Source organism: Symphalangus syndactylus, chromosome 4, assembly GCF_028878055.3.
Source record: "Symphalangus syndactylus isolate Jambi chromosome 4, NHGRI_mSymSyn1-v2.1_pri, whole genome shotgun sequence".
In the NCBI taxonomy this organism is placed as follows: Eukaryota; Metazoa; Chordata; class Mammalia; order Primates; family Hylobatidae; genus Symphalangus; species Symphalangus syndactylus.
The window spans coordinates 102,737,476-102,763,814 of NC_072426.2; the positions used below are offsets into that span (position 1 = coordinate 102,737,476).

The following is a 26,339-nucleotide window of genomic DNA, read 5'->3' on the forward strand; positions in this document are numbered from 1 at the left end:
GAGAAAAACCAAATGGAAAACAGAACAAAGCAGGGATTGCTATTCTAATTTCAGACAAAACAGTCTTTAAACCCACAATGATCAAAAAAGACAAAGAATAACATTACATAATGGTAAAAGGTTCAATTCAACAAGAAGACCTAACTATCCTAAATATATATGCATCTAGCACAGGAGCACTCAGATTCATAAGACAAATTCTTACAGACCTACAGAGAGATTTAGATAAGCACACAATAATAGTGGGAGACTTCAACACACCACTGACAGTATTAGGCAGATGATCAAATCAGAAAACTAGCAAAGATATTCAGGATATGCACAGGACATTTGACCAAATTGGCCTAACAGATATTTATAGACCTCTCCACCCAAAACAAACAGGATATACATTCTTCTCATCTGCACATGGCACATACTCTAAAATTGACCACAATCAGCTGCAAAACAATCCTCAGCAAATTAAAAAAAATATCATACTAAACACACTCTTGGATCACAGTGCAATAAAAATAAAAATCAATACTAAGGAAATTGCTCATAATCATATGATTAATGGAAATTAAACAACCTGCTCCTGAATGACTTTTGGGGAAACAATAAAACTAAGGCAGAAACCAATAAATTATTTGAAACTAATGAGAACAAAGATACAACATACCAGAATCTTGGGGACACAGCTAAAGCAGTGTTAAGCGGAAGTTTATAGTGCTAAATGCCCTCAAAAAGTTAGAAAGACCTCAAATTAACAACTTAACATCACACCTAGGGGAACAAGGGCAAACCAACCCCAGAGCTAGCAGAAGACAATAAATAACAAAAATCAGAGCTGAACTGAAGGAAATAGAGATGCAAAAAACCATACTAAAGATCAACAAATCCAGCAGTTGGTTTTTGAAATAATAAATAAGATTGATAGACCACCAGCTAGACTAACAAAGAAAAAGAGAAGATCCAAATAAATAACCATAATGACAAGGAGATATTACTATTAACCCCACAGAAATACAAAAAAAAAAATAACCTCAGAGACTACTATGAACATCTCTATGCACACAAACCAGAAAACCTAGAAATGGATAAATTCTTAGAAACATACAACCTTCCAATATTGAACTAGGAAGGAATTCAATCCCTGAACAAACCAACAGTGAGTTCAGAAACTGAATCAATAATAAAAAGTCTATCAACCAGAAAAATCCCAGGGTCAGAAGGATTCACAGCCAAATTCTATCAGATGTATAGAGAAGAGCTGATACCATTCCTACGGAGACTATTCCAAAAAATTGAGGAGAAGGGACTTCTCTTTAACCCATTCTATGAGGCCATAATCATCCTGATATCAAAATCTGGCAAAGACACAAGAAAAAAAGAAAAACTTCAGGTCAATATTCCTGATGATCATAGATGCAAAAATCCTCAATAAATACTAGCAAATTGAATCCAGCAGCACATCAAAAAGACAATCCGCCACAATCAAGTAAGCTTTATTCCTGGGATGCAAGGTTGGTTCAACATACACAAATCAAGAAATGTGATTCACTACATAAACAGGACTAAAAACAAAAACCACATTATCATCTCAACAGATGCAGAAAAGTCTCTTTGTCATCTGGGCTGGAGTGTAGTGGCACAATATCGGCTAAGTGAAACCTTGGCCTCCCAGGTTCAAATGATTCTCATACATCAGCCTCCCCGATAGCTGGGATTATGGGCACATGCCACCATGCCCAGCTAATTTTTGCATTTTTAGTAGAGATGGGGTTTTGCCATGTTGGCCAGGCTGGTCTTGAAGTCCTAGCCTCAAGTGATCTGCCCGCCTTGGCTTCCTAAAGTGCTGGGCGTGAGCCACTGTGCCCAGCCTAGAAAAGGCTTTTGATAAAATTCAATATCCCTTCATGTTAAAAACCCTCAACAAACTAGGCATGGAATGAACATATCTCAAAATGATAAAAGCTGTATATGATAGACCCACAGATAACATTGTAATGAATGGACAAAAGCTGGAAGCATTCCCCCTGATAACTGGAACAAGACAAGGATGCCCACTCTCACTACCCCTATTCAACATAGTACTGGAATCCTAGGCAGAGCAATGAGGCAAAAGAAAGAAGTAAAAGGCATCCAAATAGGAAGAGAGGAAGTCAAACTATCTCTGCTTATGGATGATATAATTCTAGACCTAGAAAACCCATTAGTCTCTACCCACAAGCTCCCAGATCTGATAACTTCAGCAAAGTTTCAGGATACAAAATTAATGTACCAAAATCCATCGCATTTCTATACATCAGTGACATCTGAGACCCCAATCAAGAACACAATCCCATTCATAAGAGACACAAAAAGAATAAAATAGGAATATAGCTAACCAGGGAGGGGAAAGATCTCTACAATGAGAATAACAAAACACTGCTCAAAGAAACTGGGGATGATACAAATGAATGAAAAAACATTCCATGCTATGGATAGGAAGAATCAATATTGTTAAAACGGTCATATTGCCCAAAGCAATTTACAGATTCAATGCTATTCCTATCAAACTACTAATGACAGTCTTCACAGAATTAGAAAAAAAATATTTAAAAATTCATATGGAACCAAAAAAGAGATCGAATAGCCAAGGCAATTCTAAGCAAAAAGAACAAAGCTAGAGGCACCATGTTAACGAATTTAAAACTATACTACAAGGCCACAGCAACCAAACAGCATAGTACTGGTAAAAAATAAGACACATAGACCAATGGAACAGAACAGATAGCCCAGAAATAAAGTCACACACCTACAATCATTTGATCTTTGACAAAGTAGACAAAAACAAGTAATGGGGAAAGAACTCCCTATTCAATAAATGGTGCTGAGGTAACTGTCCATATGTGGAAGACTGAAGGTGGACCCCTAATATCATATACACAAATCTTCTTAAGGTTGATTAGAAAATTAAATGTAAAACCTAAAACTACAAAAACCCAGAAAGATAACCAAGGGAATACCATCTGGACATAGGCCCTGGCAAAGATTTTATGATGAAGACTCCAAGAGCAATTGCAACAAAAATAAAAGTTGACATGTGGGACCTAATTAAACTAAAGAGCTTCTGCACAGCAAAAGAAAATATCAACAGAGTAAACAGACAAACTACAGAACAGGAGAGAATATTTGCAAACTATGCATGCTATAAAAGTCTAATATCCAGAATCTACAAGATAGTTAAACAAATTTATAAGAAAAAAACAACCCCATTATAAAGTGGGCAAAGGACATGAACAGACACTTTCAAAAGAAAACATACATGTGGCCAACAAGCATATGAAAAAATGCCCAACATCACTGATCATTAGAGAAATGCAAATCAAAACCACAATGAGATACTATCTAACTCACATCAGAATTGATATTATTAAAAAGTCAGAAAAATAACAGATGCTGGCAAGGTTGTGGAGAAAAAGGGAATGCCTATCCACTGCTGGTGAAAATGGAAACTAGTTCAACCACTGTGGAAAGCAGTTTGGAGATTTCTCAAAGAACTTAAAACAGAAGTATACCATTCAACCCAGCATTCCCATTACTAGGTATATGCCCCAAGGAATATAAATTGTTTTTACCACAAAGACACATGCATGTGTAGATTCATTGTGGCACTATTCACAAGAGCAAAATCATGAAATCAACTTAAATGCCCATCAATGGTAGACTGGATAAAAAAATACGGTATATATACACCATGGAATACAACGCAGCCATAAAAAAGAGTGAGATTATGTCCTTTGTAGCAACATGGATGGAGTTGGAGGCCACAGTCCTAAGTGAACTAACGCAGGAACAGAAAAACAAATACTGCATGTTCTCACAAGTGGGAGCTAAATATTGAGTATACACGGACACAAAGAAGGAAACAGCAGACACCTACTTGAGGATGGAGGGTGGGAGTAGGGAGAGGATCAGAAAACTATCAAGTACTATGCTTATTGTCTGTGTAACAAAATAATAGGTATACCAAACCCTTGTGACATGCAACTTCCCTATACAACAAACCTGCTCATGTACCCATGAACCTAAAATAATAGTTAACAAACCAACCAACCAACCCCTTGAGAATATACAACAGCAAATTGAACATTAAAAAAGATAATTTGTAAAATAACAATCAGAAGAGACTGTGTAACTGCAGCACAATGAAAAAAGATGAAAAATAAAGAGGGTGAGAGACAAATAAATGCAATATAGAAGTTTAAAATACCTTTGATCAGAATCTCAGGAGGACAGGAGACATAGTGAATCATGCAAAAGCAATATTTATTTTGGTTTTAAAATCAACCTCATTGGGATATAATTGTGGGAAATAAGGTGCAGCCATTTTGAGCGTAGAGTTTGGTGAGATCTGGCAAAAGCATACACTCATGTAACCACCACTGTAATTAAGATACAGAATAAGCCACATGCGGTCGCTCACACCTGTAATCCCAGCAATTTGGTAGGCCGAGGCGGGTGGATCACTTGAGGTCAGGAGTTTGAGACCAGCCTGGCCAACATGGTGAAACCCTGTCTCTACTAAAAATACAAAATTTAGCTAGGCGTGGTGGCACATGCCTGTATCCCAGCTACTTGGGAGGCTGTGGCAGAAGAATCGCTTGAACCCATGAGGCAGAGGTTGCAGTGAACCAAGATTGTGCCACTGCACTCCAGCCTGGGTGACGGAGTGAGACTCCATCTCATATAAAAAAAAAAAAAAGATACAGAATAAGTCCATCACCCTAAAGAGTTCCCTCTTCCCTTTTGCAGTCACTGCCCCACCCCTCAAATCCCAGTCCTAGGCATGCAAACTGTTTTATCATTATAAATTAGAATTGCCTTCTCTAGAATTTCACACATATGGGATCATACAGTTTGTAGTCTTCTATGTCTTTTTTTTTCAATCTCCTTTTTGAGATTCATCCATGTTGTCGTGTGTATCAGTGGTTTCTTCCTTTTTATTTATGAGTGTTTATCCATGCACCTGGTGATGTACATTTGGGTTCTCATTTTCAGCCATTATAAACAAAATATCTATAAACATTTGTGTACAGGTTTTTTGTGTCGATACATTTTGGTTTTATTTTTGGAAAGAGTCTTGGTCTGTTTGCCCAGGCTGGAGTGCAGTAGCATGATCAGGGTTCACAGCTGCAAACTCCTGGGCTCAGGTGATCCTCCTACCTCAGCCTCCCAAGTATCTGGGACTTTAGGCATGCACTGCTGTGCCTGGTTAATTTTATTATTTTTTATTTTGTAGAGACGAGGTCTCACTATGTTGCCCAGGTTGGTCTCTGTGTGGATGTGTTTTCACTTCTCTTGGGTAACATCTGTGAGTAAAACTGCATGTCTGTATGAAGAGTATACATTTAACTTTGTAGTAAAATTGTCTATTATTACTGAGTTGTAAGATTAAAAAAAATCAAGTACTTTGTCAGATATACTAATTGCAATTTTTTTCTCACAGTCTTTTTTCATTTTCTTAATGGTGGCTTTTGAAAAGCAGACGTTTTTAAAATTTTATTTTTATTTTTTATTATTTATTTGTATTTGAGACTGAGTCTTGCTCTGTGGCGCAGGCTGGAGTGCAATAGCACACAGTCTTGGCTCATCACCTCCCAGGCTCAAGCAATTCTCGCTCTTCAGCTTCCTGAGTAGCTGGGATTACAAGTGTGCACCACTATACCCGGCTAATTTTTTGTATTTTTAGTAGAGATGGGGGTTTCATCTTGTTAGCCAGACTGGTTTTGAACTCCTAGCCTCAAGTTGATCTGCCCACCTTGACCTCTAAAAGTGTTGGGATTACAGGCATGAGCCACTGCTCCTGGCCAGAAGTTTTTAATTTAATATAGTCCTCTTTATCAAATTTTTTGTACTTTATTCTTGTGTCTTGGAAGAAATTTCTGCTTATCATAAGATTTTCTTTTAGATATTTTATTGTTTTCCTTTTTTATGCTTAGGTCTATGATTCATTTCAGATTATTTTTGTGTATGGTGTGATGTAATGGTGTGGCACGTAAGCTCTGAAACGAACTTCAGAGATCCCTACCTTATGAGGTCCTTATGAAGTCTCACCTATGTGGGCTCTACCCAGGGACTCACTTCTAATTGATAGAATATGGTTAACATGATGTGATGTCACTTTCAAGATTAGCTTAAACAAAGATCTTGACTTTTGTTTTACTTTCTCTCTTTCAACTTCCTTCCCTTTCTCCCTCACTCCCTCCCCCTCTCCTCACTCTGAGGGAAGCAAGCTACCACATTTTAGACCCATGAAGAGACCAACAAGGCAAGGAACTGATGTCTCCTGCCAATGCCAGTTAAGACCTGAGGCCTGCCAACAGCTACAGAGTGAGCTTGGGAGCAGATCCTTTCCTGGTCAAGCTCTGAGATAATGCAGCTTTAGTCAACAAGTTGATTGCAACTTTATGAGAAACTCTGAGTCAGAGGCATTCTGATTCAGACATGTCTAGATTCCTAATCCTCAAAAACCATGAGAAAATAAATGTTTGCTGTTTTAAGTCACTAAATTTTGGAGCAATTTGTTATGCAGTAGTAGATAACTACACAAAGGGTTTTCATCAAGTTTGGAAAAAATTTGGCCATTAGTTCTTTTTTTTTTGGAGCTGAAGTCTTACTCTGTCATCCAGGCTGGAGTGCAGTGGCATGATCTTGGCTCACTGCAACCTCTGCCTCCTGTCCTGCCTCAGCCTCCCAAGTAGCTGATATTACAGGCATGTGCCACCACTCCTGGCTAATTTTTTGTATTTTTAGTAGAGATGGGGTTTCACCATGTTGGCCAGGCTGGTCTCGAACTTCTGACCTCAAGTGATCCACCTGCCTCAGCCTCCCAAAGTGCTAGGATTACAGGCATCAGCCACCGTGTCTGGTCCATTATTTCTTAAAACACTCCCACACTCCCATCCCTGCCCTCCTGGGACTACAGTAGTATGTCTTTTACACTGCTTGATATCGTCCCTAAAGTCCCTGAGGCTCTCTGTGCATAATTTTTCTTTGGTCTTTTTTTCTATGTTTCATTTTTGGATGGTTTCTTTCGCTCTCTTCAAGTTCTCTGATATTTTCTTGTGCAGTGTATGATCTGCTGTTAATCCCATTTTGTGAGTTTTAAAATTCTCTAATATTTTTCATCCACAGGTTTCCATTGGTTCCTTTTTTGCATCTTCCACTTCTCTCCTTATCATCTTCATGTGTTCCTTTAAATCACTAAGAATATTTACAATGGCTGGTTTAAAGTTCTCATGTTTTAATAATTTTAATTAATAAAAATTTAAAAATTAATAATTGTATCCTCTCTCATTTCTGGGTGTGTTTTGATGCAGTAGTTTTTGTTTTTCTTTTTTTCTGGTTATGGGTACCATTTTCCTGCTTTTGTTTATCTAGTAATAAAAGTGCTGGATTTGTTCTAGCAGGTAGTTAAGTTACTTGAGGACCAGCTAGTTCATTTTGAAGCTCGTTTTTAGCTTTTTCAAGACAGATTTTCAATTCTTTTTACTCTAGGCTAGTTTAGTTTTAACAATAGGATAAAGTGATCCTGAAATCTTTATTGTATACTCTGGGTGTTCAACAAGGATGTTCCACTCTGGCCGACTGGAACTCTCATGTCTCTTATCACTGCGTAAACTCTTGATGTTTTGTCAGTTCACAGCTCCCAAAGATGTTATCTTTAATGTTCTAGAAGAAAATACCTGTCAACTTGGAATTCCATACCCAGCAAAAATATCTTTCAAGAATAAACAAAAAGTAAATATATTTTACGAGCAGCAGTTGAGAATTCATCACCAGTAGATCTTTACCAAAGGAACTTCTGAAAGACATAATTCAGACATAAGGAAAGTAGTCCCAGATGGAATGTATGAGAACAGTATTGTTCATATATATTTATTACTTTGTTCCACATTGCTTCTAGTATCTCATACATTCAGTAATATACAATAAATATATTACTGTTCATATATATTACTTTGTTTTACATTTATTACTGTTCATATATAGTTCGTAACAGTAATATATTTTTTACTAAATGAATAGTAATTAACCTATCAACAATAATATATAAGCTGGGTAAGAGAAATTAATGGTGCTAATATGTTTCAAGGTTCTTGAGTTTTCTGGGAGGAGAATAAAAGCTTTGATTAACTTCAGACTTCCTAAGTATGTGTGGTATAACATGTAGGGTAGTCACCAAAAGAATATGAGTAATTAATTTCCAAATATTGGGGAAAAAAGTAGAATGATTAAAAAAAACAAATGAATTAAAAAGGTGAGAAAGAAAAAAAGGAATAAAGCAAAGATGTCAGAAATAGAAAGTACTAAATAATACAATAAAAACAAATCCCAATATATTTTGAATTATATTAAATATCAGTGAATGAAATGGCCTGAAACTGAGCTATCTACTGTTTCTAAATCTATGAAACATAGAAACAATTAAGAAAAAAATAACTAAAATGACTGCAAATGTTTAAGAACTTTAGAATTTATATGAAAATATACTTATATATAACATGTAGATTAAAAAAGATAATAAATATTATAAAAGAATTTGAGGCCAATTATTCCTATTGAATCCAATAGGAGTAACTGACATTACTCCTATAATCTCAGCATTTTGGGAGGCCAAGGCAGGAGGATCAGTTTCTTGAGTCCAGGAGTTCAAGACCAGACTGGGCAACATAATGAAACCCTGTCTCTACAAAAAACACAAAACTTAGCCAGCTGTGGTGGTGGGCATCTGTGGTCCTAGCTACTTGGGAGGTTGAGGCAGGAAAACTGCTTGAACCTGGGAGGCGGAGGTTGCAGTGAGCCGAGATTGTGCCACTGCATTTCAGCCTGTGTGAAAGAGTGAGATCCTGTCTCAGAAAAAAAAAAAAAGGAAAATAATTTGAACTAAATAAATAGTACTACATATATCAAAACGTATACTAAAGCTATGTCAAGACATAGGGAAAAATTTATAACATTGAAGAATGCATGTATTAGGTGAAAATTTGAGCCATGCTTCTATTTCAAGAAGTCAGAAAAAAGAACAGCAACATGAAAGAGAGGGGTAACAAAGAGCAGAAAGTAATAAAATTATGTAATAAACACAAAATAGAAAAGATTAAAAATCAAAGGTTATTTATAAAGAGTAAAACAATTGAGAAACTCTGATAAGAGTGATAAAGAAAAAAGAGACAAGGTATAATAATATCAGGAATGCAAAAGGAGGTATTACAGATGCTGCAGACATTAAATGGACAATAAGATAATATGAAAAACATATCCAAAAATACTAAAAATTTAGAAGAAATTGACATATTTCTATAAAAATATAATTTACCAAAACTATGTCAATGAAGAAATGTAAAATCTGAAGAATTCTATCACTGTTCAAGAAATTTTGATTGAATCAACAATAAAAAAATACTCCTACAAAAACCCAACAACAAAATTCCAGGCCAAGAGATTTCACTGGAGAATTCTATCAAATATTCAAGGAATAAACACTTCCAATACTCCATAAAATATACGAGATTACAGAAAAAGAAGGGCTACTCTTCAATTTGTTTTTGAGGCTAACATAACTGATATAACTTGAGAGTTCAAGAAAGGATTTCAGTCAATCTCTCTCATGAACATAGATAAAAATATATTAAATAAAACTCTAACAAACCAAATCCAGAAATATATATAAGGAGAATGCATTACAATCATGTTGGTTTTGTCACAGGAATGAAAATTTGGTACATTAGCAAAATCAATCCATAAAATCTATCCCATTAACAGATTACACAGAACAAATTCAAATAATCACCCCAAACAATGCAGCAAAAGCTTTTATAAAATTTAATATTTGTCGGTCTTGCATGCTGGCTCCCAGCACTTTGGGAGGCTGAGGCAGGTGGATCACCTGTGGTCAGGAGTTTGAGACCAGCCTGACTAACATGGTGAAACCCCGTCTCTACTAAAAATACAAAAACTAACCAGGCGTGGTGGTGCATGCCTGTAATCCCAGCTACTTGGGAGGATGAGGCAGGAGAATCCCTTGAACTCGGGTGGCAGAGGTTGCAGTGAGCTGAGATCGCGCCACTGCACTCCAGCCCAGGCAACAAGAGCGAAACTCCATCTCGAAAAAAAAAAAAAATTATATTTGTGATAAAAGCTCTTAGTAAAGTAATAATAAAAGGAAATTTCCTGAATGCGATAGAGGTTATCACCAATGAAATGATGAAAATTGAAAGCTTTCTTTTTAGGATTGGGAACAAGAATAAGAATCCTGACTATCCCTACATTGGAAGTCCTAGCTAGTACAATAAGCAAGAAAGAGAAATAAAACATATAGCTATTTGAAAGAGATAAAACTGTTATATTGATAGATGATATGATCAAAATCCAAAAGATTCTACAGCTTTTGTCCTAAGTAAGGTCACTGGTTAAAGAAAGTATCGTCAGCAACAAAAAGTTTTCACATTTCTGTGTATAAACAATGATGAGAAAATGAAATTAAAATAAATTTGACAAAGGTGTAAGATTTCTACAAGGAAATTAACTTTATTGAGACATTAAAGAAGACCTAAACAAATGGAGAGTTATTTCATGTCCATAGATTGAAAGACTTAATATTATAAAAATTTTAATTATGTTGCTTGTTCTAAATTTATTTACAAAGTCAACAGAATTCAAATTAAAATTCCATCAAATTTATTTAAGGAACTTGACATATGATTCTAATATGAATACAGAAATGCCCAGAACCAAGAATAGGTAAGATATTTTTACAAAAAAGAACAAGGTAAGAGAAATGGCTGTAATTAGGTATCAGGTCACTTTTCAAATCTTGTAGTTGTTTCAAAAGTGTTTTACAAAGGTATAATAAATAAGACAGTGTGGTATTGACACAAGGATAAGCAAACAAACCAATAGAACATAAAAGAGATGTCAGAAACAGATCCACACATATATGAACATGAATTATGACAAAAGGGGCAGTGCAAAGTATAATAGCAAGGAAAAGAGAGACTTGTCATTAAGTGTTTCAGGGATGAATGGCTACAACATGGGAAAAACAGAAGTTGACTTGCATCTATCCTGTGTTGTTATCTTTGTTTATTCATGGTGTTATAACAAAATACCATAAACTGGATGGTTAAAAAGAGAAATCTACTTCTCATTGTTTTAGAGGTTGAGAAGTTCAAGATCAAGGAATTTACATGCAAAGATGAGTTAAAAGGACAATATAAGCAAATATTCACACAAGTAAAATATGCAGATTTGGTCTTATGGTGGTTATAAAATATGTCCAGAAATTCTTGGAGATTCATGTCTTCAGAAGGTAGGCCCTAAAACCCCTTACTGTTAATATGGTCTGGATTTAGCAACTCATTTCAAATGAATAGAAAAATGTGACTTAGGAGACTAGGTCACAAAAAGCATTACGTCTTTTTGCTTTCTCTTGAATTATTTGCTCTGAGGGAAGACAGCTGCCAAGTCATGAGGATACCAAACTTCTCTGTGGAAAGGTCACAGGGCTAGGAAGTGAGGTGTCTGGCCATAAATAGGAACTTAGGCCTTCTATCCACAGAGGTGTAAGTAATCTTGGAAGCAGATCCTCCAGCTCCCATTAAGTCTTCAGATGACATTCTGATTGCTACTTCATGAAAGACCTTGTGACAGATTCACCCAGATAAGCCACTTCCAATTATTTCATGAGTAAATTCTTGACTCATTAAATTATAAAATAATAAATGTTTTCCTTAAGAACTAAATGTTGGGGTAATTTGTTACATAGAAATAGGTAACTAATGCAGTTCTAGAGTCATGGATGTGGGAATGAAAAGATAGAAGGCGTTTCAAAAGAAGAATCAATAGGACTTGGTTACTGAAAGAAGATACATACAAAGAATGAGTCAAAGATGGCTATAAGGTTTTTATATCCAGGAATTAGGGGAATAGTGGTATTATTGAAAAAAGACTGTTAAGAAGAAATCAATTTGGAAAATGTAATATAAATTGAGTTTTGAAATGTAGAAATTAAGATAATAACAAGACATGGTAAATGTTCTATCGACAGGTACAAAATGAGGGCAAATACCAGGTAAGATGTAAAGCTGCAGGAGGGTGCAGTGAAGAATTCAACAGATAATTAACAGTATAGGAATGAATATCTTTAAAAAAAGAATTTGATAAGATCAGAAGGGCTTGTTTCTTTGAAGCTTGTATGTGAGTACATAAAAATAGAAAGTAAAAGAAAAATTATTCAAACATCTGGATAAAATAAGCTTGGTAATAAAATGTAGAGAAGAGGAAATGAGAAAGAGAAACTATTTTCACTTTAAATACAGTCATAGGCATCTAAAAGCCAATAAGGGAAGGAAGGACTGAGTGGTGGCGGGGGGAGAGAGAGAAATAGAAACTAGGCAGAAGGTTTTTGGGGGGTTGGAAATTGTAATTTTTTTTTTCTCAAATGGGTAAAATTGAGAGCTTCAGAAAAAAGAGATTAGTAATTCAGCAATAAAGCTAATAATAAAATTACTGAGCAGCAAAGAGCAAATCAGAATAATCTCTGTGGGAATAGTAATTCCACAGTATGATTAAAAAGGAACTGCCTTTTGTGGTATTTCTTTCTTAGATTTCAGCATTCAACTATCTTTTATTGTCGAGATTTGTTGCCTCTTGAAAGCCAACAAATGCAGATATATTTCATTATATAAACATTTGCTATTACAGAATTTTATTTTATTTTATTTTGAGAGGGAGTCTCGCTCTGTCGCCCAGGCTGGAGTGCAGTGGCACAATCTTGGGTCACTGCAAGCTCCACCTCCTGGGTTCATGCCATTCTCCTATCTCTGCCTCCCGAGTAGCCAGGACTACAGGCATCCACCACCACGCCCGGCTAATTTTTTGTATTTTTAGTAGGGACAGGGTTTCACTGTGTTAGCCAGGATGGTCTTGATCTCTTGACCTCGTGATCAGCCCGCCTCGGCCTCCCAAAGTGCTGGGATTACAGGCATGAGCCACAGCACCCGGCCTACAGAATTTTAATCAGAAATCATTAAAGATTCCATTTATGATTAATTTTTGGTTGCAAATGTATGTTCCAGTAAATATATTCCTACAAAATTGTTATTCACTGCTGAGCTTGGAATCTTGTCTTCTGTAGCTTATTTCTTATCTTCAACTCTCAAGCCAGAGAATTATATTTATTCCTAAAATCTATTATATTTCTATTCCTTTTTTTTTAAACAATTATAGCCCATCTGGTTTAATATCACTGATATGTTGTCCATCTTCCTCTAAATTGATTCAAGTCCTTTTCTTCCTCATCTCTACTTTGTTTTAATCTTTAGCATTTGCCATATGTGGGAACACGCACATTTTGTGCCCATACCAGATCTCTGCCTCAGTTTATGCTTTTGAGGAGGAATAATTCATGACAATAATAGATTTGTCTGTAATTAAAAACAAAACTGAAACAAAATTTCCTTTCTAGAGTACCTACATTATAGGTTTTTAAAAAAGTATAAACCACGGAACATTTAAAATAAGATTTAGTAATAAAAATTAAATTTATAAGAGATTCATGGCATGAATTAAAATGTTTATTGGTTAAATATGTTTAACCTTATATATTAAAATATACATGTATAAAACCTAAGTTAAAATCTAAAATATCTATAGTTTTTGAGGTCATTCTTTGATTTTTCTAAAAAACATATTTCCTACCCAAAACAGGGAACTACCTCAACACAGTAAAGGGTATATATGACAAATCCACAGCTAACATCATACTTAATGGTGAAAAATTGAAATTATTTCCTCTGAAAGTCAAAAACATGACAAGGATGCCCATTTTTGCCACTTCTATTCCATATGGTACTGAAAGTCCTACCCAGAGAAATTAGGCAAGACAAAAGGCATCAAATTGGAAAGGAAGATGTTGAATTGTCCCTGTTTGCAGATGAAATGATCTTATATATATAAAACCCTAAAGACCTCATCAAAAAACTGCTATAAACAAATGCAGTAAAATTGCATGTTCAAAACACAAAATATCAGTAGCATTTTCACACATTAACAGCCATCTATCTGAAAAAGAAATCAAGAAAACAATTCCATTTACAATAGCTACTAAAACAATAAAATACCTAGGAATAAATTCAACCAAGAAGGTGAAAAATCTCTATATTGAAAACTACCAAAAATTGATAAAAGAAATTGAAGAAGGCACAAATAATTGGAAAGATATCTTGTATTCATGAACTGAAGAAATTAATATTGTCAAAATGTCGATACTATTCAAAGTGATCTACAGATTCAATGTAATGCCTATCAAAATTCCAATGACATTTTTTACAGAAATGGAAAAGATTATCCAAAAATTTGTATGCAACCACAAATGACCCCAGTTAGAACAATCTTGAGAAAGAAAAACAAAGTTGGAGGCTTCACACTAGGGCTATTATGGCACAAAAGACCAAATGGCATTTGATAACATATAGTGAACAAAGGAAAGGAAGAATAAACACTAGATTTTTCCTTTTATTCATTTTTTTTCTTTTAGAATGAGCTGAATCTACAGCATCTTCCATTTTTTTTCTTTACTTAAAACCATTTTGAAGTCATGGATTTAAAAAATATGTTTGATATGTTTCCATTTATTGCACATATTCTTTTTGATATCCAGACAGTCCCCAAATGGGCCAGGGGGAGCTACCTTAAGTTGGTCCATGGGCCATTTTGATGTGACCCCAGTAATCTTGATACCTTCTCTTTGCTTTTTGTGATGACAAAGCATTTTCTAGGCTTATCTTGTACTCTCCTGTCCCAAATCTGTAATCAATCATTTTTCCAAAGATTCCTAGTTTCTTTTAGGAGACCTCATTGCAACTGAATACTGGTCTTGTTTTTACTGTTTACTGAAAAGACTGAACTAGGGAATACACGTTTTTAAAGAGTAAAATACATCTTGAGTTCATAAACTCATATTTCCAATTCCAATTTAGAACTACAAGTTTATTCAATTTCTTTGAGTTTCTTCTCTTCTATGATGAAAAATTTGGTTCTTAAAGACTTTTATAATAACTCAACTGCCTTATCCTATAATTATAAGTTTCAGAACAACACCATGAATATTATTTCTAACAATATGACTACTAGAAACAGTTTATGATTTCTTGCATTTCCTTTAATCCTTAGGCTTTATCCCACACAGTCTAATTACTATGTTTAATATCACTTGAAATAATTCATCTATGTAGTTAAGCCATCAACTTCCTATATAATTAAGTTAATTCATTTAATTTTACTTTTGATTTTTAGGTATTGCTTTTCAAATTTTGATTTAATTCAAAAAATAATTACATAAACATTTATATATTTCCAAAATTAAGCTTATAAATCTACAAAACAAGGTTCATTCAAAGAAGTTTAGCCTTCATTCTGTCCCCCTCTCTCCTCTCAGAGATTACCTTTGAATTATTTTTTGGCTCACCTCTTCACTTTTAAAAACACAAATGAGTGTACATATGTTGGTTTATATACATACATGTATATAAACACACACAGGCACACGCACTCCTCACTCTTAGATAAGTAGAATACTATACATACTGTTATATTACTTTTTTTAACTTAATATACTTCAGATATTGCTCCATGTGCTAGGATTCTAACTGGGATTACAGTGAATCCATAGGTAGATTGGTGGGGGAGAATGAACATAATTATAATATTTAGCATTCTAATTAATAAACATGGTCTCTGCCTTTATTTGCTTAGACTTTCTTTAATTACTTTTAATATTATATATAGTTTTCACACAAAAGTCTTACATATCGTTTGTTAGATTTGTTGCTAGGTATTTGATGTTTTTTGATGTAATTATAAATTATTTTTAAAGTTTTATTTTTGAAATGTTTGTTACTGGTATGAAGATTACAAATGGTTTTTCTATATTCACTTAATAATTTGTCTAACAATTATTTTGGGCTTTTTACATATTCAACCATGTTGTCTGTTAAGAGTGACTGTTTTCTTTCTTTCCGTTTTGTCAACCTTTTATTTCTTTTTCTTGCCTTAGTGCACTGATTAGGACTCCAGTACAAAGATCAATAGAAATGGTAATAGTGAACTTCTCTGACATCTTCTCAGTCTTCAAAAGAATGCTACTGACATTATTTTTTGCCATTAAGAACAATGTTTGCTATAGAATAGATGCCTTTAGAAAATTAAGGAAATTCTATTCCTAGTTTTTTAAGGAATATTTTTGAAAAAATAACCATGAAGGAATATTAAATGTTATCAAATGATTTTTCCATATCTATTGAAAAGACCTTATGATTTTTCTCTTTTAATAAGTTAATGTTGTAAATTATATTGACTTTCTAATGTTATACCAACTTTGTGTCCCTGACATTGAGCCTAACTGGTAATGAGTTTTTTTTGTTGTTAGTTCTTTAGTGCTCTTTGTAGGTGCTTTGTAGCAAATTCAACATTTTTACTTGTGGTGGAGGGTTGGTTAGAATTGCCTAGTTCACCACTAACTCTTTCATTTTAAATATATGTCATTCCAACCTTCCACCAAAACTCCTTTTATCATGGTTAACAAAGTCACCACATGGTACCAAATTAGAAGGTCCATTCTCAGTCCTTACCTTACTCAACCAATGAATAACAGATTTTTATAAAACATAATGGTTAAGAGCATAGTGTCTTTACCCAAACTGAATGTAAAGCCTAGATCTGTCTATTCATTATCTATGTGATCTTATACAAGTTCCTTAACCTCCTTTGGCCTCAGTTTGGCTATCTGTAAAACATAATTAATAATGTTATACACTTCATGGGGTTGCTATAAAGATTAAGTACATGTAAGTTGCTTAGAAAAATGCACACATTAAGTGTTCAATAAATATCACCCATTATTGCTTATTCCTTTTCTGAATTTTTATTTTTGATTTTTACTATTTGTCTTTATTTCTATTTCTCTGGATATGCTTTCTCAGTCTCTCTCAGTGGAATAATTTTCCTAAACTTTACATTTTGAAACTCAGTCCTCACACAGTTTCCATCTCTCTATCCTCTTTTTCAACATGTTCTCATTCCATGACTTTAAAAATCATGTGTATGTTAGTGATTCACAAATTTATAGCTCTTATTGTAATCTCTCCCCTGAATATCAACTTATATACATAATTTACTAGTTGATATCCTGACTTAAATATCTTTTGGGCAGCTCATACTTAATGGCCCAAAGCAAACTTCCCGTGATTATCTCCAACCCTTTATAACCTAGTTTAAGCCACCACCATTTTATACTTGGACTATCATAGTACTAGTTTCTTTCTCCCTTCTTTTACCCTTGCCTCTTTACAGTCTATTCTTTTTTTTAATATACTTTATTTTTTAGAGTAGTTTTAGGTTTACTATCATATGGTGATATAGTAGATCATTCAGTGATCACAATCATCTGTTGAACATTTAAGTCTGATCACATCACTTTGCTCAAAGCCCTCTGATCTCATTCCCATGTTGAAGCTCTTGAGTTTCCCATTTCATTCAGCACAAAATCTCAAGTTCATCTGAGGAAGGGTCAGAGAATTTTTTTTCAAGGGCCAGAGAACAAATATTTCAGGCTTTGCAGGCGAAACAGATTTTGTTGCAACTATCTAAACTAATATACCCAACAAAAATTATTATATTTTATGAAACATGCATGAAATTTGTAAAAAATATTTGCTTTGGTTTATGACATAATGTTTTTATAGTAGCTTCATAAATATTTACTGAATAAAAAGATAACATCCAGAATTATACATTTTTTAAAAAAGATTATGGCAAGGACATTAAACTATAGGTTAAAGAATTTCTTCTGTAAAACATGTCAAACAACTGACAGTAGACTTACTTTAGATTATTGATTCTAATTTCTGCACTTTCAGTAAGTTTCTTCGTTTCTTCTTTCCACCTATTGGCTGCCTTCTGTTGAGTTGCTAGGAGATGCCTCAGTTCAACAATGGAATTTCTATTACTGTCTTCCATCTCTCTCAATTGCACTTCAAACCCATGTTCCTTTATTGAAAATTCATGTTCCATTGTACTGATCTAAAGAATAAAATGAAAACGTATTTTCTTTTTCTTTTCTTATAGGTGCTATACAGATCAATGATATATACAAAAGGAATCATTCATTGTGTTGTCTGAGGGACAAAAATGTTTGGATGAGAAAACTATGTAAGAAATCAAGTTTGGTCAGGTGCGGTGGCTCAAGCCTGTAATCCCAGCACTTTGGGAGGCCAAGGTGGGCAGATCACGAGGTCAGGAGTTTTGAGACCAGCCTGATCAACATGGTGAAACCCCATCTCTACTAAAAATACAAAAATGAGCTGGGTGTGGTGGCACGCACCTGTAATCCCAGCTACTCAGGAGGCTGAGGCAGGTGAATCGCTTGAACCCAGGAGGTGGGGGTTGCAGTGAGCTGAGATCGCACCACTGCACTCCAGCCTGGGTGACAGAGTAAGACTCTGTCTCAAAAAAAAAAGAAAGAAAAAAAGAAATTAAGTTTACAATTGGTTTTCATCACAAATGAAAACTTATAATGTTATGTCAGTAAAACTAGAATTATGATGAACTATATTTTTTTTCAACACTTTCCCTAACACCTTAAAATGCAAGTAAAAGTCTATTTATTATAACATAACACTTCTCTCTTTATTTACTCTGATTTCTGTTGCCAGAATCTAAGGAAAGTGTCGATGCTGTTGGTATCTGAGTTAAGTATTTACTCAAAACACTTTTGACTTACATACCAAATTTGAAACTCTTTCAAAGGATTTTGTAAAGTCAAAGATAATTATATACAGGAATTTCTTTACCACTTCAGCTGCAGTATTAGTGAATGATTAATGAATGAATTATTTTTCAGGAGAAAGAGACAATATAAATAATGATTTTGAAAATCTCTTATGAAAATGTCTTTAGTACACTTCTAAGAATTTATGTCATTATAGTAAAAGCACTTTAATTGCAAAATGAACTTGTAAGTAAATACTCTTTGGATACCCTAGAAGCTTTCTCTGCTTGGGTTCAGGGAGAGAATTAAGCCCTAATGCTTTAAGGCATCCAATGTATATAATGACTTGCTTTCTTTCATATGTGTCTAGAATGTAACTACCTAAGTACCATTTTTGGGGAAATTGAGAAAAAAGCTACTGAAATATTTTTCTATGTTTTGTGGTTAGATGAAAAACACTTGTGGAAAAAGACAGCAAGGTGATCTGACTTCCTTATTGTACTCTCAGGCCATCTATATTTTGCTATACTAAAGAAGTATAAAGAACACCTATCTTGTGACACTTTTAATTGCTTTACAAATGGCCACAGCTGGCTAGACTTCCAGTAATTCATTAAATATGGTTACTTTCAAATTCAAAAAACAATGAGATCAACTTTAGTGTGTTAAAAAACACAAAACAAGGCCCAACAACAACGAAATTCTTGGCTCATTGGAACAAACTGCAAACATCCTGTCCTTGCCACCCCTGCTAAATGCAAAATGCTTCCTAAAACTCTTCAACTTGCTTTCTCAAATAGTACACATGCAGAAATTGAAGACTTTATAAATACAGGCACTGGAAAAACAATCTTGGATGTGTTAGTTTTATGTTGTATTACTGCTATGCAAGCCTCCTGAGGCCCCTTGACCCCTGCTGCTATCTTAATAATTTATGAATTATTAGATTCTGCAAACTTAGATTGCCTGCCCTTTCTCCTTCCCTGCCTTAATCTTCATCTCCTCTGGAGAAAACATGTTGGTCTGACATCTCAGGTGGAAAACAAAAAGTACAGCCCCTGTGAGTGTCTGTCTCTCTCTTATGAACACATGTTAAAAACTGATCTATGGGCCAGGTGCGGTGGCTCATGCCTGTAATCCCAGCACTTTGGGAAGCTGAGGCAGGCAGATTACTTGAGGTCAGGAGTTCGAAACCAGCCTGGCCAACATGGTAAAACTCCATCTTTACTAAAAACACAAAAATTAGCCAGGCGAGGTGGCGGGTGCCTGTAATCCCAGCTACTCAGGAGGGTGAGGCAGAAAAATCGCTTGAACCTGGGAGGTGGCAGTGGCAGTGAGCCAAGATCGCGCCATTGCACTCTAGCCTAGGCAACAGAGCTTCTCAAAGAAACAACCACAAAAACAACAAACCATATACGCACACAAAACTGATCTATGCATTTGTACAGTTTTAGAATTTGGCTGCCTAGTTAACTCCCCATTTTCACCTGGAAAATCTACTTATAGTTTCACAAGCTTTGCTTTAAGACCCTTTATGATAACCTGGTCCCTGCTTACTTTTAGAAGCTTGTGTTGTGCCACACTATTCCCTTCCCTTTCTTTTATTTCCACTATAATGCCTTTTTATTCTTTGGTTCTTTTCACATGCTGGTTTTTTTTGCCTGAAATAATCTCTTTCTGCTTACCTATTTCAACTTCTGGAACATAGTACGGTTGTCAAAACATATTTGCAGATTGAATGGTGGCTTTTTGATGTCAAAATTCAGTCTCTAACAACCTCCATAGCCTTTAGTCGATACAATTCGAATTACTACCTAAATTGGACAGGTCTGTGGTAATGCTGACAGGCTAAGGGCCACAACAACTGATCTCCGATTACAAAAATTCTATTAATGATAAAATTCAGAATGTTGGATGGGAAAAATGGTTTTATGGTCTCTCTTCTTTCTTCCTTTACAGAGAAATATCCACACAAGTAGATAACTGAGTTGCTGGAGACGACTCCATTTCTTAATTTTAGATGGTTATGAGGGGGAATTTAGACCATAAAGAAATGGAGAGCCCTGGCAAAAGGAGTGGTTAGAAAAGGAGAAAGTGGGGGCTGAAATCAATGCAGTGGCATTAAGATCAAATGAGAACTTCATATGATAAATTGTTAAGGTTTGTAGCCAACTGACCTCCCAATATCTCACTGTCTTTATCTTTTCGGCTTCTTTCAGTTTATCTACTGAAGATCATACTCTTTTGCAATGGGGAGAAAAACAGCAAGGTGTAGGTGCACCAGGTTCCTATTTTGTCAAAGAAAGAATCAGTTACAAAGCAATTTATCTGACAGCCTTCCTCCTCCATAAGACAGAATTATAGCTAGTTAGTTAAGAGGTTCGACTCTTTATCAATGGCTATTCTCTTAAGCGAGATATAGATTTGGTGAGATATGTGGGGTAGATAAACTTTCTATCACTCTTTTGTTGTCCATACCATCAGTTACTATCCTGAAATGTTAAAGACGGATCGAGTGGAGTACTAGATAGGAAAAATTCATTGATTCCATCCCCACTCATTATAAAAAAAAGAAAACAAAACAAATATATATTGTAAAATTATGGAAAATAACAAAGCATTAAAGTGAAATGTTAAAGACGGATCAAGTGGAGTACTAGATAAGGAAAATTCATTGATTCCATCCCCACCCATGATTAAAAAAAAGAAAACAAAACAAATATATATTATAAAATTATGGAAGATACAAAGCATTAAAAAGACAAATATAAGGTCCCTCTATTCCCAAAACTCAGATAATCCCTTCTAACTTCTACATAATTGTTTTAATTTATGAATTCTAAAATTGTTATTACAGTATGTAAAGGATTCCTACCTGTATGTGTGTATACATATATCTTTTTTAATCATAGGGTGTATCAATATAAATGCATTATAAATTATTTGGAAATATAGTTTTTAATGACAATACAGTATTTTATTAAAAACATATACACTATATGTCAAAAATATATACGTGTACACACACAGGTAGTAATCCTTTATACACTATAGTAACAATTTTAAAATTCATAAATAAAAGCAATTATGTAGAAATTAGAAATATTATCTGAGTTTTGGGAGTAGAGGGACTTTATATTTGTCTTTTTAATATTTTGTATTTTCCATAATTTTACTATACATATAGATGTAACATAATTATTTACTTCTAGATATTTAGGTTGTTTCTGATTTATTATAAATAATGCTGCAATGAACTTATTTATGAAATATTTTACTTTCTTATGACTTAATTTTAGACTCTAAAGTAAGTATGTACCATTTAATACTTTTAGCTGCACGTTCACTCAGAGATACTTAGCAATTAATTAATGGTGAGTTTAAACTGCTTACTGCCTACTGTTTTTTCTCTTAGATTGCAGATTCTATTCAACTCTCACATGATTTTTTATTCGGTTACAAATATTTTTCTCTTATATTTTTAAAAGCTCCTTAGGTAAAAGCATGGGAAAACCCGCCCCCATGATTCAATTACCTCCCACTGGGTCCCTCCCATGACACGCTGGGATTATGGAACTACAATTCAAGATGAGATTTGGGTAGGAAGACGGCCAAACCATATCAGGATGTATGTATGTTTGGCTTTAAAAGATACTGCTACATTCCCAGCAGTATCTATCAAAGTTCTAATTGCTTTATATTCTTAAAAATACTTGATATTTTTAGTCTTTTTAATTTTAGCCATTCTGGTGGTGTGAAGTGTTATTTTGTAGTTTTAATTTAAATTCTCCTGAAAAATAATGAAGTTGAACATATTTGCCTATATGCTATTTTATGAAGTGCCTACTTAAGTCTTTTGCCCTTTTCTGGAAATGGAGTATCTATTTTTTTCCTTATTAGCTATTAGCTGTTTTTTCCTTATTAATATTTTTCTTATTAATTGGTAAGAGTTTTTATATTTTGGATATGAGTTCTCTTTTTGGTCATAGGTACTACAAATATTTTCTCCCACTTTTCCCTTTCTTAATGGTGTCTTTTGGTGACTAAAAATATCTTAATTTTAGTGAAATCCAATTCAGCTTGGATTTTTCACTATGATTAGTGTTTTTTTGTACTCTGTTTAAGAAGTATTTCCAACCCAAAGGCATGAAGATTTTCTCCTAGAAACTATCATTTCACATTTAGGTCTACAAGGCAGCTCCAACTAATTTGCATATATGCTGTGATACAGGAGTTAAGTTTTATTTTTAAAATATGGATCTGACTGATCTAGCACCATTTGTGAAGACAGTTTTTCCCCCACTGAACTGCAATGGTGCCTTTGTTATAAATCAAGTGATTATGATAAATGAGTTTGTTTCTAGACTCAATTTTTTGCCATTGATCAAGTTGATTATTCGTATGTTGATAACATATTGTCTAAATTATTTTAGCTTTTTATCAAGTCTTGATATCTGGTGGTATGGGTCCTCTCCTTGTTCTTCAAAGAACTCCTATAGTCTAAAGCTAAAAGTACAAACTTCTTTGTAAATAAGACTCTCTTTTTCATTTCAGAGTTCAAGGCTTTACAAATAACTAGGGAATTTCATACCTGCAATAAATTTATGTTGACATGAATTAGGTTGGAATATGACTTAGGAGTCCTTGCAGCAATAAAAACCAAAATAAAACAGTGACATGACCCCTTCATATTCTTACTATGAAAATGGAAGATGTAGATATTTATCATAAAAAGTTAGTGCCACTTTTTACAAAAGTCTCATGACATGGGGAAAGGTAAGCAAGATGTTGATGAAGATTCTTATGTTTCTTGAAAGTCCCTTAAAAAGAGGATCATCTTCCTATTACCAAACCATATAAGCATCAAAGGAGAAGGAAATAAGAGAGAAAAGAAAGGGAATTTGTTTTAGATGACATTTTTGCCTCTTGCCTTCTTCCTGCCATGGAATTTTCAGACTAGCTATGAATGGTTCTCAGAGCCTACTGCTTTAACATCCTCCATACAGTTAGTTTTAAAGAAGTTCAACTTTTCAAAGGCTACTATAGAGAGAGAAGAGAGGAAGGCAGTCTGTAAAGTTATCTAATCTATGGTTTTGCTAGTGCTGCTTAAATTGCTTTGGCAGGAATATCAATATATTTCGTGGTTGGAAAAGAATTTTTTTGTGTGTAGCAAAGGCAATCATTTTCAAGTATGCCTGCCAAGTTCTACAACACAGAAATGATTGGTTAACACTCTGAATTATGATTTAGTGCTATCTGATGAGAAGGCAAAAATAAAAGGGGGGGCCTTAAAGATGTTTTGCTAGGTCTCTCTAAATATTCTGTATACTTTGATTTTCATAAGTACACATTTAACTCTAGTCTTGAAAATACCTTTACTTTGGCTTCTTTTTGAGCCTCCAGGGCAATCTTCCTTAAACTCTCAGTCTCTTTCCGTAACTGTTTATTTTCTTGCTGAAGTTTTAGCCTTTGTTCACTGACAAGCCCACAGTTCTCTCTCTCAGACTCCAACACATTTTGAAGTTTCTGAATCATTTCTTGGTAACGTGATATTTCTTCTGAGGAGCTGATTAAAAAACGAAATGAAAAGAATCCTTAAACTTAATGATCTATAGTAGAAGATAAAAGTCTGTCTACACATTTTATCACATGGACTTTTGTTTGCTTTATTCTGAGCCATTTCTTTCCACTTTAGACTGAAACTATATGGTTTCAAAATGTTATGTTATACCAGGCAAATACATTCAACTTAAATATATTCAAATCTTAACTAAGAACAGATGAATTGAACTGTTAGCACTTATCTAGAAAATCAATGTGAGACTTCTTTCAAATTTGTACTAACATGAAGAATCACTGTGTATGGAGAACTTCAAGGGAATGAACTGAAGCAACAAAAAAAGGATGAAGCGGATAATAACCAAAACTCCTTTACTTAATCAATAAACTCCATGGACTAACACAACAGCTGACTATATTACTAAATTATAAAATCTACTTTTATATTTTCCCATTATATGTTTTAGAAATACTTTTTATAAACTTCTAGTTCTGTAAACTTCTTGTTTTATAATAGGTTAAACAGATTATATTTCCTGAACTGTCTCAACAATGGACCACTGATCACCGGGTGAGACAATCTCTATACATTAATGTTGTTTCAAATCAATATACTGCTAATTTTTATTCTTATCTTTTTAAACTTCTATCTTTTCAATAACAGATAAGCACTGTGAACATTCCCTGGTTAATAGGTTTCACAGGGAATTGTATGGAAATGCTACTAATATTGTGAAAGTTTAAGAAAACTACTAGTTAAAAGTATTTTGCAAGCAGAAAAATTCTTAAAATAAAGAAGCAACTTTCACATGGTGGCAGTTTTATCACCATGAACCACTCCTTGATGGTCCTATTTTGGCATTCTGACCTGCCCATATCTGCCAGTGCTTTGGGTGAACACAGTTAGTGACTGATTTTCTTTGATCTCTACCTCTGCCTTTCTAGATCTTTGCTTCCCCAGCAACTCCCACATTCTTGTAAATTGTTTCCTACATTAAATCCTTTATTCCCACAAAACTCATAGTCTTTTTTCTGTCTAAACCTAGGCTGATAAAGTTCCTAAGAAAATGACATATCTAGGCAATGATAATAAAAGGATGCTAACATCAGAAGATGCTGAGATCAGAAACAACCATAGATTGTGAGCCTCCTAACAGAAGTCTACAATATCATCATCTATGAAGAATTCTTCCAAAAACAACAACAACAACAAAAAAAGAAAGCTAGACCAGATCAAGCCTCTGGGTCTAATCACTGGTTTTTAGGAACTACATGAGACAGAGTAAATAGCATCAATATACAGGCATGTAGTGGAGGAAACTCTGCATTACTAAGAACTCAGTTTTTAAAACAAATTATTCGCAACCAAAAAAAATACAGAAAAGAGGACTCCCAGAGATTAAAGGAGATGCAAGACTACAGCACTCAAAGCATTCCTGAAATTAGAAATGGACAAGAGAACTCACACTCAAGAGAAAACCTTTAAATGAAGTGACTAAGAAAAAAATTCATCAAATATACCTTAAAGCACATATGAAAACTTAGGAGAAAAACTCTTTGTATGTGGATAATGTGGGAAAGCCTTCATTAATTCCTCCTGTCTTGATGAACTTGTAAGAATTGATACTGAGGAGAAGAACTCTGCTTATAAAAAGAATGCATGGGAGCCTTTAGTCATTTCTCATTTCCTTAATGAAGGAAAAGAACTCATATTGGAAAGAAGCCCCGTAAATCTAAAGAAGATGGGCTAATCCTTATTCTTCACTCAACCTTCAAAATTTATCCTGGAGAGAAGCTTTTTGAAAGTAAGGAACATGGGAAGGTCTTTTACCCAGTCCTCGCACCTTATTCTATGTTTACACCCTTTAGGAAATATGTGAGAGTTCACCCTGACTAATAGCTTTATGAATATAAGGAACATAAAGAAGACTTCGATATCTCCTTTTACTGTACACACGCAAAATACTCATAATGCAGAGACACC

General features: G+C 34.3%; 1 protein-coding gene across 12 annotated transcripts in view; it reads right to left on the reverse strand.

Annotated features, from left to right (window-relative positions):
- The window catches only part of SCLT1 (sodium channel and clathrin linker 1), a 215,444-nt gene that overhangs the window by 44,612 nt on the left and 144,493 nt on the right, over positions 1 to 26,339 (reverse strand). For 8 of the 12 annotated variants that reach the window (XM_063638194.1, XM_063638195.1, XM_063638193.1 and 5 more), the window contains 2 exons: positions 24,170 to 24,362; positions 17,912 to 18,108 (listed from right to left, as the gene is read on the reverse strand). In XM_063638194.1, the coding sequence (XP_063494264.1) occupies positions 17,912 to 18,108; positions 24,170 to 24,362 (390 nt within the window). Of the gene's footprint in view, positions 1 to 4,276; positions 7,832 to 17,911; positions 18,109 to 24,169; positions 24,363 to 26,339 lie in introns of those variants that run through there. The other 4 variants (XM_063638198.1, XM_063638197.1, XM_063638196.1 and 1 more) reach the window with 2 other exon arrangements.